The sequence below is a fragment of the Coregonus clupeaformis genome, chromosome 14, assembly GCF_020615455.1.
Source record: "Coregonus clupeaformis isolate EN_2021a chromosome 14, ASM2061545v1, whole genome shotgun sequence".
Classification (NCBI taxonomy): domain Eukaryota; kingdom Metazoa; phylum Chordata; class Actinopteri; order Salmoniformes; family Salmonidae; genus Coregonus; species Coregonus clupeaformis.
In genome coordinates this window covers 45,145,495-45,158,086 of record NC_059205.1, presented here as the reverse complement: position 1 = coordinate 45,158,086, position 12,592 = coordinate 45,145,495, and the positions used below count along the sequence as shown (strand labels likewise).

Sequence of the window (12,592 nt, the reverse complement as noted above, 5' to 3'; positions counted from 1 at the left end):
GGTCGTTGGTGATATAAGGGGTGAAGGTGTTAGTTGGCTGGAGCTAATCTCTGTAGATTATAGAGTTAACAGGAGTCACCTGTCCTGGTGTTGAGGTGAGCCTCTCCTCCCAAGCCTCACCTGTCGGGGAGATTGTGTACGACATTGTGTCGGGGACAATAGCAGGCGTGAGGCGTCGCCCAGGTCACCTGTCAGTCCCTGTGGTATCAGGTGACCTGGCCACACTGGGGGGGAGGGGCCACACTGAAGGGGCTATTCAATCAAAACCTACAACCGGGTTTCCTGGGGAAAGACAAAAATTACATTGTTCTTGTGCTGAAGAATGCAGGTTAGGATTTCAGTCATGGTTGAAACAAAGTTAAGTGTGTGAAGAAACATTAGTGAGTGTATGTGTGAGTGAGTGTGACCGAGCAGAGCTGTTTCAAGAGCGTTTCTAAGAGTGGGTTAAAGAGTGTCAAAGTAACATTATTGTATGCCATTTTGATGCTATTTAAAAACAACTCTACATTTTCCCCCAGATGCAACAAATGGTCAACTCCGATTCCCGGTACAGCAGCCATCAGCCAATGGAAGCACTCAGATCCAGGAGCCAATCAGGCATGGGACATCAGAGTCAGCTGACCACCATCAACCAATCACAACTCAACACCCAGTTGGGACTGAGCGGGAACAACGTTACCCATAATTCCCCATCTCCCCCAGGGAGCAAGTCGGCCACACCCTCTCCTTCTAGCTCTGTACATGAGGATGACAGTGAGGAGTCAATAAAGGTGAGAAAAGATATTGGCACACACACACTGATGTCGACGCCCTCACACACACACACGCACACGCACACACACACACAAACACACTGATGTCGACGCCCTCACACACACACACGCACGCACACGCACACACACACACACACTGATGTCGACGCCCTCACACACACACACGCACGCACACGCACACACACACTGATGTCGACGCCCTCACACACACACACGCACGCACACGCACACACACACTGATGTCGACGCCCTCACACACACACACACACACACACGCACACACACACACACACACACACACACACTGATGTCGACGCCCTCACACACACTGATGTTGACGCCCTCACACGCACGCTTGCACCAAAAAACTTTAACTTCTTTATAATACAGCCACCCACACACACCTAGGGCTGTTACAGTGACTTTAAATATGATAGTCATGTTTTTCCGGTCAGTGTCCAACCAGGAGAACACCTTTATCTCCTAAGTGTTCAGATTTTAAACACCAGTGTTTACCTTCCCACCGTCCCGTTTAGAGTGCATTTAGTCAGTAGCAATTGATGTGACTTTACATGCCTTTTATTCAGATCAGTGTTGTCTGTCACCTTACCTAAATTTCAGCATAACTGTACAGGACATTTGATTCAATAAATATTTTCAATCGCTGGGCTCTAAGCTGACCTTTTCTACAAGGAGCACATGTGTGCACAAAATAATTTTAGGAGCACAATGAAAAATATTTGAGATATTAAAGCTGTAGAGCCCTGAATAGCGTGGTGTTGTTGTTACTCGATTGTGTTGAGTTCATTTCCGTTAACTCTCTGATTAAAAAAGATGTGGGAGGGGCCTCATTATCATTTTTACCAGCAAGCTTTGTTGCCGGTAGATTTTTAAAATAGTTTGTTTTATTATCTATGCTTCCTAATGCACATTGATTGATTAATTGAACGTATACTAAACAAAGAAAAATAACTGAAATGTTTCAAAACTAATTCAATCTATAAGGGGTTGGACTTATTGCACCCGTTACTGAGATGGTTGTTCCAGTCTAGATGGTTTAGGGTAGTCTTGTTCATGAAGTCCTTCACCATAGCAGTCATTCTGAGTGTGGGTTATAAAATATTCAAATTCTTCAATATTCTCCCTCTGGCTGGATTCCGATAGGAGTTACTAATCACTTCACAAACCAGCGTATTGTGACTTTTGTATTTGTATTTGTTATGGAGCCCCATTAGCTGCTGCCAAGGCAGCAGCTACTCTTCCTGGGGTTCAGCAAAATTAAGGCAGTTATACATTTTAAAAACATTACAATACATTCATAACAGATTTCACAACATATTAAGAGTGTGCCCTCAGGCCTCTACTCTACTACCACATATCTATAACACAAAATCCATGTGTACATGTGTGTATAGTGCGTATGTTATCGTGTGTTTGTATGCATGTGTCTATGTGTGTGTTGCTTCACAGTCCCCAATGTTCCATAAGGTGTATTTTTTATCTGTTTTCTAAATCTAATTTTACTGCTGGCATGAGTTACTTGATGTGGAATAGAGTTCCATGTAGTCATGGCTCTATGTAGTACTGTGCGCCGCCCATAGTCTGTTATTGAGTGACTTGCAGTTCTGATGTGGCCTATGAGCCAGGAGTTTCAGACCACAATATTGGGGATAACTAGGCCATAACTAAAGGCCTTATGACATGTATAATATGTGGGCATAAAGGATTTACTTTTAATTTAAACACATTCACTTAGGCAGTCACTTGGAGAATGCTCCAGGAATATAAGTTATTGAATGCAACAACCATGTCTCTTTCACTAACAAACCATGGGTGGGTATCTCTCACATTCACTCGAAAGGCATGCTGGGAAATATGCAAGTACGGCTTTACAACCTACAGCAGGGTTTCCCAAACTCGGTCCTGGGGCCCACCCTGTGTGCACGGTTAATTTTTTTCCCTAGCTGATTCAAATAACCAACCCATCATCAAGCTTTGATTATTTGAATCATCTGTGTAGTGCTAGTGTTTAAAACCTAAATGCCTTGTGCTGAATAAACGTTTTCATGTGCTTAAAAAGTGTTACATCGAATAAACATGTTCTGGTGTTTACAATCTAAACACTGTGACGTGTTTTCATTGAAATTCTAAATGCCTTTAAAAAGTGTTACAGAAAAATGTTTTGTTATGTGTTCGGATCATAAACACTTGGTTTTACAGTGTACCTGTTAGGTAGCATACAGTATGTGTTTTACATTTTCCTGCTCAGCTCATACTGTCAGGAAAAGTCTGGGCCCTACAGTATGTATAGCATATTCACCCTTAATTTTTTCCATCCTGTTCCATCATCTAATCAATCAATTATACCGATTCCACACAAATTCTTCTCTCTCCAGAAACCCATTTAGTCTGACCATTTCTATCTCTCCTCCCAGCAGGCAGAGAAGCGACCGGCAGCGGTCGAGATGCCCAAAAAGCCCAAGACCCCCAAGAAGAAGAAGAAGAAGGACCCCAACGAACCCTCAAAGCCAGTTTCTGCCTACGCCCTGTTCTTCAGAGACACCCAGGCAGCAATCAAGGGCTCCAACCCCAATGCTACCTTTGGAGAAGTCTCCAAGATAGTGGCCTCCATGTGGGACAGCCTTGGAGAGGAACAGAAACAGGTATGACACCTATAGTTAGCGTGACCACATTTAAAATATCTAAATGCGGGACAACGGGATGACTTTGCAGAACATTCGCAGGACAGTGTAGCCTACATGAATAAAAACATTTAAAACGGGATTGAGTGAAGTAGCAGCAAATATGTTGAATAAGCTGCTAATAAGCATGGAGGGCCTCACAAGTTTGACAAAATGACCTTATATCTTTCAGTCTAATAGAGCTATTTACTTACTTTTGCAGCTCTTCATCAGAAGCACACTTTTTGTAAGTAGTTAGGCCTACTGTCCTCTTCAAGTTTAGCTGGAATTTAGCACGAAAGGATTTGAGAAATATGATTGGTTGACCATAGGCCTATGACATTGGCCTACGTCTCGTCTTGCGCTGTGCAGAATATCAGATCTCAACAACGATTGGAGAAGTGTTTAACATCATCAGTAGGCTACCACATCCTTATGATATACAGTGCCTTCAGAAAGTATTCATACCCCTTGACTTATTCCACATTTTGTTGTATTCCAGCCTGAATTAAAAAATATTTACATTTTTTCTCACCCATCTACGCACAATACCGCATATTGACAAAGCGATTACAGCTGTGTCTTTCTAGGTAAGTCTCAAAGAGCGTTCCAAACCTGGATTGTGCAACGTTTCCCAGTATTTTTTTCAAAATTCTTCAAGCTCTGTCAAATTGGTTGTTGATCATTGCTAGACAACCATTTTCAGGTCTTGCAATAGATTTTCAAGTAGATTTAAGTAAAAACAGGAACATTCACTGTCTTCTTGGTAAGCAACTCCAGTGTAGATTTGGCCTTGTGTTTTAGGTTATTGTCCTGCTGAAAGGTGAATTCATATCCCAGTGTCTGGTGGAAAGCAGACTGAATCAGGTTTTCCTCTAGGATTTTGCCTGAGCTTAACTCTATCCTGTTTATTTTAGTTACTGAAAAACTCCCCAGTCCTTGTATGCATGTGTCTATGTTTGTGTTGCTTCACAGTCCCCACTGTTCCATCAGGTGTATTTTTATCAGTTTTTTAAATCTAATTTTACTGCTGGCATGAGTTACTTGATGTGGAATAGAGTTCCATGTAGTCATGGCTCTATGTAGTACTGTGCGCCGCCCATAGTCTGTTATTGAGTGACTTGCAGTTCTGATGTGGCCTATGAGCCAGGAGTTTCAGACCACAATATTGGGGATAACTAGGCGCAATCTAAAGGCCTTATGACATGTATAGCATGATGGGCATAAAGGTTTTACTTTTACTTAATACAACACATAAACAACAAAACGATACGTGAAGTCTAAAGGTTCACAAACACAAACCTATAAAGAACAAAATCCCACAAATAACTGTGCAAAACAGGCTACCTAAGTATGGTTCCCAATCAGAGACAACGAGCAACAGCTGCCTCTGATCGGGAACCACCCTGGCCAACATAGATCTAAACCAGGGGTGTCAAACCTACGGCCGCGGGCCGGATCAGGCCCGCAAACGGGTTTAATCCGCCCGCGAGATGATTTCACAAAAAAAAAAAAAACTTTTTTTTTAAAGTATAAAAATGCGCTGCAATTTTTCAATAAAATAAACTGCTGTTCCAATTGCGTCCACTGGATGGCGCAATAGCAATTGTGTTAAGCAAGCAAACTGTTTATACCGGGGCAGAGCAAGTAGGTCAAGCACGTGCAGCCAATGAGCTACTTTGTTTTGCCCGCAATATTTATTACGGCTTCTACTTTTAACATTATGTGCTTTGGCACCCTCATTGCCCCAATATGTCTCTGTCAAGAAAGAGAAAAGTGGACGCAGAGTGCAGAGTGTTCCAAGAAAAATGGTAATCCTATTTAATCACGGAATTGAATGGGAAAGCTGTATGTTTGGTGTGTTCAGAGCATGTTGCAGTGCTGAAAGAATATAACCTTCGTTGCCACTATGTGAGTCTTCATGCCGACAAATATGACAACTTTCAAGGACAGCGGAGATGAGAGAAGGTGAATGAACTGTTGGCGGGTCTGAAGAAACAGCAGTCTGTGTTTACTCACAGCCGAGACATCAGTGACGCTGCAGTGAAAGCTAGCTACCTCATTGCTAATGAAATCGCAGTGGCTTCAAAACCATTTAGTGAGGGTGAATTTGTAAAAACATGCATGATGAAGGCAGCGGAGATTGTGTGCCCTGAAAAGCGGCAGGCTTTTGCAAATATCAGCCTGACAAGAAACACAGTTGCAGACAGGATTTCCGATTTTTCAGTGGATTTGGACAGCCAGTTGAAGCAAAAAGTAAAGTCATTTATTGCGTTTTCGGTTGCAATTGATGAAAGCACGGACATTACAGATGTTGCACAACTGGCCATTTTTTCATCCACGGAGTTGATGACACATTGACCGTCACCGAGGAGTTCGTGGAGTTGGTGCCGATGACAGATACAACGACAGCAGCTGATATTTTTACCGACCTCGTCGGGCGCGCTGGACAGGGTCGGAGTGGACTGGTCCCGCGCTGTCAGCCTGGCTACAGATGGTGCGCCCTCAATGATCGGGAAAAAAGCAGGCGTTGTGACAAAGTTCAGAGAGAAAGTGCAATCTGCAAATGGAGGACGTGATTTTTGACTTTTCACTGTATTTTGCCCCAGGAGGCTTTGTGTTGCAAGTCATTAAAGATGGATAACGTCATGAAGGTGGTCATCCAAACTGTTAATTTCATCCGATCCAGAAGCCTGAATCACCGTCAGTTTGACAGCCTTCTCAGAGAGATAGACCACATCTATGGCCTGCCATACCACACTGAGGTAAGATGGTTAAGCCGAGGTGCTGTGCTGAGGCGTTTCTTTGATTTACGAAAAGAAATTGAACAGTTCATGGAAGAAAAGGGCAAACTAGTGTTAGAATTTCATTCCGCAGAATGGATGCCAGACCTTGCATTTATGGTGGATGTTACAGAGCACCTGAATAACTTGAACAAACAGCTGCAAGGGCGCAACAAAGTTGTCACGCAGTATTATGACAGCATACGTTCTTTCAAGTTGAAGCTGTCATTGTGGGAGACGCAACTTGCCGGTGGTGATGCAGCTCACTTCCCCTGTCTGAAAAATGTGTGCGCGACCCAACATGTGGCAGACATGAAGCGGTTCAAAGATAAAATAACTGGACTGTTACGGGAGTTTGAGCAACGCTTTCAGATTTATGTTTATATGTTTTTATGTTGATGTGCTATTGTTTTTAATTGATTTTATTTTATTTGTATATTTAACCTATTCTTGACTCTGTGGTTCTTGCACTTGTTTGGGAAACAGGATTTCATTATTTTTATCTACATTTCTGCCTGAAAAATGACACCCTGATATAGTTCTGTGATCTGTGAAACAGTTCTGTTAATCACTGAGGCATTGTGTGTTTGTGTGTTCTTTTTCTTTAGAATTTTCAAATAAACTTGACGTGTTTTATGATTAATAGTGATGTTGTGCTTGTACTATTTTGGACACACTGTCCTCAGGCTCCAGCTTTATGTTGCATGTTGATCGTATTAAAACAAAGAAAACAATCTGAAGTTGTTGTTTTTAAGTTATATATACCATGATTTTTCCGGTCCGGCCCACTTGGGAATAGATTTTCCTCCATGTGGCCCCTGAGCTAAAATGAGTTTGACACCCCTGATCTAAACGATCTAGAATAAACACATAGAAACTACAACATAGAAACTAACACCCTGGCTCAACATAAAAGAGTCCCCAGAGCCAGGGCGTGACAAGGCCATAACTAAAGGCCTTATGACATGTATAATATATGGGCATAAAGGATTTACTTTTAATTGAAACACTTTCACTTAGGCAGTCACTTGGATAATGCTCCAGGAATATAAGTTATTGAATGCAACAACCATGTCTCTTTCACTAACAAACCATGGGTGGGTATCTCTCACATTCACTCGAAAGGCATGCTGGGAAATATGCAAGTATGGCTTTACAACCTACAGCAGGGTTTCCCAAACTCGGTCCTGGGGCCCACCCTGTGTGCACTTTTTTTTTTTTCCCCTAGCTGATTCAAATAACCAACCCATCATCAAGCTTTGATTATTTGAATCATCTGTGTAGTGCTAGTGTTTAAAACCTAAATGCCTTGTGCTGAATAAACGTGTTCATGTGCTTAAAAAGTGTTATATCGAATAAACATGTTCTGGTGTTTACAATCTAAACACTGTGACGTGTTTTCATTGAAATTCTAAATGCCTTTAAAAGTGTTACAGAAAAATGTTTTGTTATGTGTTCGGATCATAAACACTTGGTTTTACAGTGTACCTGTTAGGTAGCATACAGTATGTGTTTTACATTTTCCTGCTCAGCTCATACTGTCAGGAAAAGTCTGGGCCCTACAGTATGTATAGCATATTCACCCTTAATTTCCATCCTGTTCCATCATCTAATCAATCAATTATACCGATTCCACACAAATTCCACACAAGTGCTATTGTCCTATTACACACACACGCTTACACAGAAACACATGCAAACACACACACAACTCCAGAGGGGCGTAGAGCTGCACACAGAGCGGAGCAGAGCAGTGAGGGTGGAGGAGGATGTCTGTCTGAGGACAGGACAGTGTACTACCTGGAGAGAGACCAGATTTATTATGGATAAATAATGACACCCAGACAGACAGACAGACAAAGACAGACGGATGCATGGATAGTGAAGAGGAACAATCTAGTCCTGTATAAATTGGAAACCTTTTGAGTATTATTTAGATGCCCCAACTACAGCTATTATGCTTTATGAACGATAATACCACATTCAAATAACATAAATACTAACCCCATTTTCTTTTTAGGAATGAGGTTGTTTGGCAACCGAAGTGCAAATGTTTACTGTTCTGTCTTGGTGTTTTTATAGGTGTACAAAAAGAAGACAGAGACTGCCAAGAAGGAGTACCTGAAGCAGCTGGCTGCATACAGAGCAAGCCTGGTCTCACAGGTAGAGACCCAGACATAAACAGAAGTATTTATGAGAGCTGTGGTCAGTTGATTCTCTATGACTTTATGACTCTGATAAGGTAACACTGTTACACTCTTTCTCCCTCTTCCATCTCTCGCTTTCCCATCTCTGTCTTTCCTGTTCCCTCTCTCCCTCCCTCCCTCCCTCCCTCTTCCTCGTTCTCTCTCTCTCCCCCCTCCTTCCAGAGTTACAATGATCCAGGTGAAGTCAAGGTGTCCCAAGCCTCCTCTATGCTGGGGCCCAAGCCCCCCGTGTTCCCCGGATCAGGCCAGCAGCACCCCCACCCCCATCACTCCCACCCCAGCCTCTACCTGAGCCATCCCTACCACCACCAGAGCCACCACCCCCACCCCCACCACCAGCAACAGCAGTCTCAGCAGCACCAGGCCGGCCTCAGTCCCCACCTGTCCCCCCTCCAGGGTCTCTCCAGGGGGGTGGCCCCCCGGGCCAGTGGACCCCATCCAGGTGGAGTGTCTCTGAGCAGCATGGCGGCGTCGTCAACCCCTCCCTTCCAGATCAGCCCGCCGCTCCACTCCCACTCCCACCTAGGAATGCACCACCAGCAACAGCTCGGCGGACACCCGCTGTCTCTGCACTCGCCCTCCATGGCCCAGGCGAGTTCAACATACACACACACACACACAAATATTCCGGTTGGCCATTTGATTAATTGTTCAGCAGTCTTATGGCTTGGGGGTAGAAGCTGTTAAGGAGCCTTTTGGACCTAGACTTGGCGCTCTGGTACCGCTTGCTGTGCGGTAGCAGAGAGAACAGTCTATGACTTGGGTGACTGGAGTCTTAGACAATTTTTTGGGCCTTCCTCTGAAACTGCCTAGTATACAGTGGGGGAAAAAAGTATTTAGTCAGCCACCAATTGTGCAAGTTCTCCCACTTAAAAAGATGAGAGAGGCCTGTAATTTTCATCATAGGTACACGTCAACTATGACAGACAAATTGAGATTTTTTTTCTCCAGAAAATCACATTGTAGGATTTTAAATGAATTTATTTGCAAATTATGGTGGAAAATAAGTATTTGGTCACCTACAAACAAGCAACCTTTTTTGATATACTAAGAGGATCGTTATTAGCATGTTTTAACCACTCCTATGTAAATGGTAGATTATCTGACACTCAAGAAGAAGGTCTGATCTCATTATTACTGAAACAGGATACAAGTGGAAAATATAAAGATCCAGTCCATTTACAAAATTGGAGGCCCCTTACACTTCAGTGTTGTGATGCAAAAATCCTAGCAAAATGTATAGCGCATAGAATTAAAAAGGTATTGTCGGATATTATTCATTCTAATCAGACAGGTTTTTTTACATGGAAGATACATTGGAGATAATATAAGGCAAGTATTGGAAACAATAGAACACTATGGAAAATATGGGAAACCAGGCCTGCTATTCATAGCAGACTTCGAAAAGGCATTTGATAAAGTTCGACTGGAATTTATATATAAATGCCTGGAGCATTTCAATTTTGGAGAATCTCTTATAAAATGGGTCAAAATCATGTATAGTAACCCTATGTGTAAAATAGTAAATAATGGCTATTTCTCAGAAAGTTTTAAACTGTCAAGAGGAGTGAAACAAGGTTGTCCACTATCGGCATATCTATTTATTGTGGCCATCGAGATGTTAGCTATTAAAATCAGATCCAATAATAATATCAGAGGATTAGAAATACAGGGCTTAAAAACAAAGGTGTCATTGTACGCAGATGATTCATGTTTTCTTTTAGATCCACAACTAGAATCCCTCCACAGCCTCATAGAGGATCTAGATACATTTTCTAACCTCTCTGGATTACAACCAAATTATGATAAATGTACTATATTACGTATTGGATCACTAAAAAATACAATTTTTACATTACCATGTAGTTTACCAATAAAATGGTCTGATGGTGATGTGGATATACTCGAAATACATATCCCAAAGGAAATAAATGATCTCACTTCAATACATTTTAATAGAAAGTTAGCAAAAATAGATAAGATCTTACTACCATGGAAAGGAAAATACCTGTCAATTTGTGGAAAAATCACCCTGATTAACTCTTTAGTATTATCCCAGTTTACCTATTTGCTTATGGTCTGCCTACGCCAGCAAAATTTTAAATTAAGATTAATTTTATTTGGAACGGAAGAGAAAAATTAAAAGAGCATATATATAATGAATATGAATCGGAGGACAGAAATTATTGAATATTAAAGCATTAGACCTATCACTAAAATCTTCAGTCATCCAAAAGTTATACTTAAATCCGAACTGGTTCTCAAGCAAATTAGTAAGATTGTCTCACCCACTGTTCAAGAAAGGCATTTTTCCCTTTATTCAGATTACAACCTCTCACTTTCAGTTATTTGAAAAGGAAATAATCTCCCAAATGTCACTATTTCTAAAACAAGCCATAGAAAGTTGGTTGCAATTTCAATTTAATCCTCCAGAAACAACAGAACAAATAATGCAACAAATATTGTGGTTAAATTCAAATATACTAATTGACAAAAAACCTTTCTTTTGACAGAATGTTTAAAAAAGGTATAATCTTCGTAAATGATATCATCGGTAGGACTGGTGGAGTTATGTCGCACATGCAGCTAACAAAAACATATGGAAATGTCTGCTCTACCCAAAATTACAACCAAATAATTGCAGCCTTACCGCAAAAGTGGAAGAGGAAAGTTGAAGGGGGGAGAAAGTAAGGAACTTGTCTGTCGGCCTTGCATTAAAGAACATAATTGGTTAAGGAAAACTGTGATAAATAAAAAAGTATATCAGTTTCACTTAAGGACCAAAGGATTGACAGCCGTCCCATATAGATTGCAAAATAGTTGGGAAGAGATCTTTGACGTACCGATCCCATGGCATAGTGTTTATGAACTGACACGCAAAACGACACCGGATTCAAAAATTTGAATCTTTCAATTTAAATTATTATATAAAATTCTTGCTACCAATAGAATGTTATTTATATGGGGGATACAATCTTCCCAGCTCTGCAGATTTTGCTGTGAAGAGATAGAATCATTAGATCATTTGTTTTGGTTCTGTCCATTTGTAGCTTGTTTTTGGACACAGGTCCAGGAATGGCTAAAGGATTGCAATATTTACCTGGAACTAACCTTGCAGATAGCATTACTGGGTGATCTGAAAAGTCATAGTCAATCAATCAATAATATAATAATACTTTTAGCAAAAATGTTTATTTTTAATTCACAATCTGTAGAAGCAATGAGAATAGAAAGGTTCAGAACTTTTGTAAAACATCACAGTACGGTTGAAATATATATGGCAAATAGAAATCAAATCAAATCAAATCAAATCAAATTTTATTGGTCACATGCGCCGAATACAACAAGTGCAGACATTACAGTGAAATGCTTACTTACAGCCCTTAACCAACAGTGCGTTTATTTTAAACAAAAAAAGTAAGAATAAAACAACAAAAAAAAAAAAAAGTGTTGAGAAAAACAAAGAGCAGAAGTAAAATAAAGTGACAGTAGGGAGGCTATATATACAGGGGGGTAACGGTGCAGAGTCAATGTGCGGGGGCACCGGCTAGTTGAGGTAGTTGAGGTAATCCTATATGGATGGTGTTAAGAGATAGATGGGAGGTATTGAATAGAGTTGAAGGATGGGACTAATAACAAATAACAACAAATAATAACAAAGATAGCTAATAATGTAAGCATACTGTGTCCATAATAAGTATATAGGTTGTATGTTGGGAGCTTTTGGGAAAGAGCACAGTTAGAAAGATATGGCATTTAGAAGCAAACCGGATGGACATCATGAAAATGATCGGAGAGGTTGAGAGTAGAAGAGGTTCAGGAGCAAAAAAATAAATAAATATATATATATATATATATATATATATATATAGAATTATTGTAAAATTAACTCTGTCCATAAGGTGTAGATAGTAAGTATAGACCGGAAGTAGAGGCCTGGGCGTTGTTGTTCACTAATTTACTCCAAGTAGGGAAAGGATGGTGGGGTTGAAAAGTAATAAAGGGGAATATATATATAAAAAATAAAAAAACATGGGGGATTGGAAGTGATGCAGACAATTACATTGATAGAAGATACAATCTATCTGCAATATTAAGCTGATCCATCCCCCAAAACCCAAAAAAAAGCAAGATTTCTGGCTCTCACA

The 12,592-nt window shown here is 40.8% G+C and overlaps 1 protein-coding gene across 2 annotated transcripts in view; it reads left to right on the top strand.

Moving 5' to 3' along the window:
- LOC121580844 (thymocyte selection-associated high mobility group box protein TOX) overlaps positions 1–12,592 on the top strand; it is an 84,838-nt gene that overhangs the window by 62,899 nt on the left and 9,347 nt on the right. Inside the window, exons 5-8 of one of the 2 annotated variants that reach the window (XM_041895925.2) lie at positions 519–770; positions 3,212–3,436; positions 8,320–8,400; positions 8,607–9,035. In XM_041895925.2, coding sequence (XP_041751859.2) covers positions 519–770; positions 3,212–3,436; positions 8,320–8,400; positions 8,607–9,035 — 987 coding nt within the window. Of the gene's footprint in view, positions 1–518; positions 771–3,208; positions 3,437–8,319; positions 8,401–8,606; positions 9,036–12,592 lie in introns of both variants that reach the window. The other variant, XM_041895924.2, reaches the window with a different exon arrangement.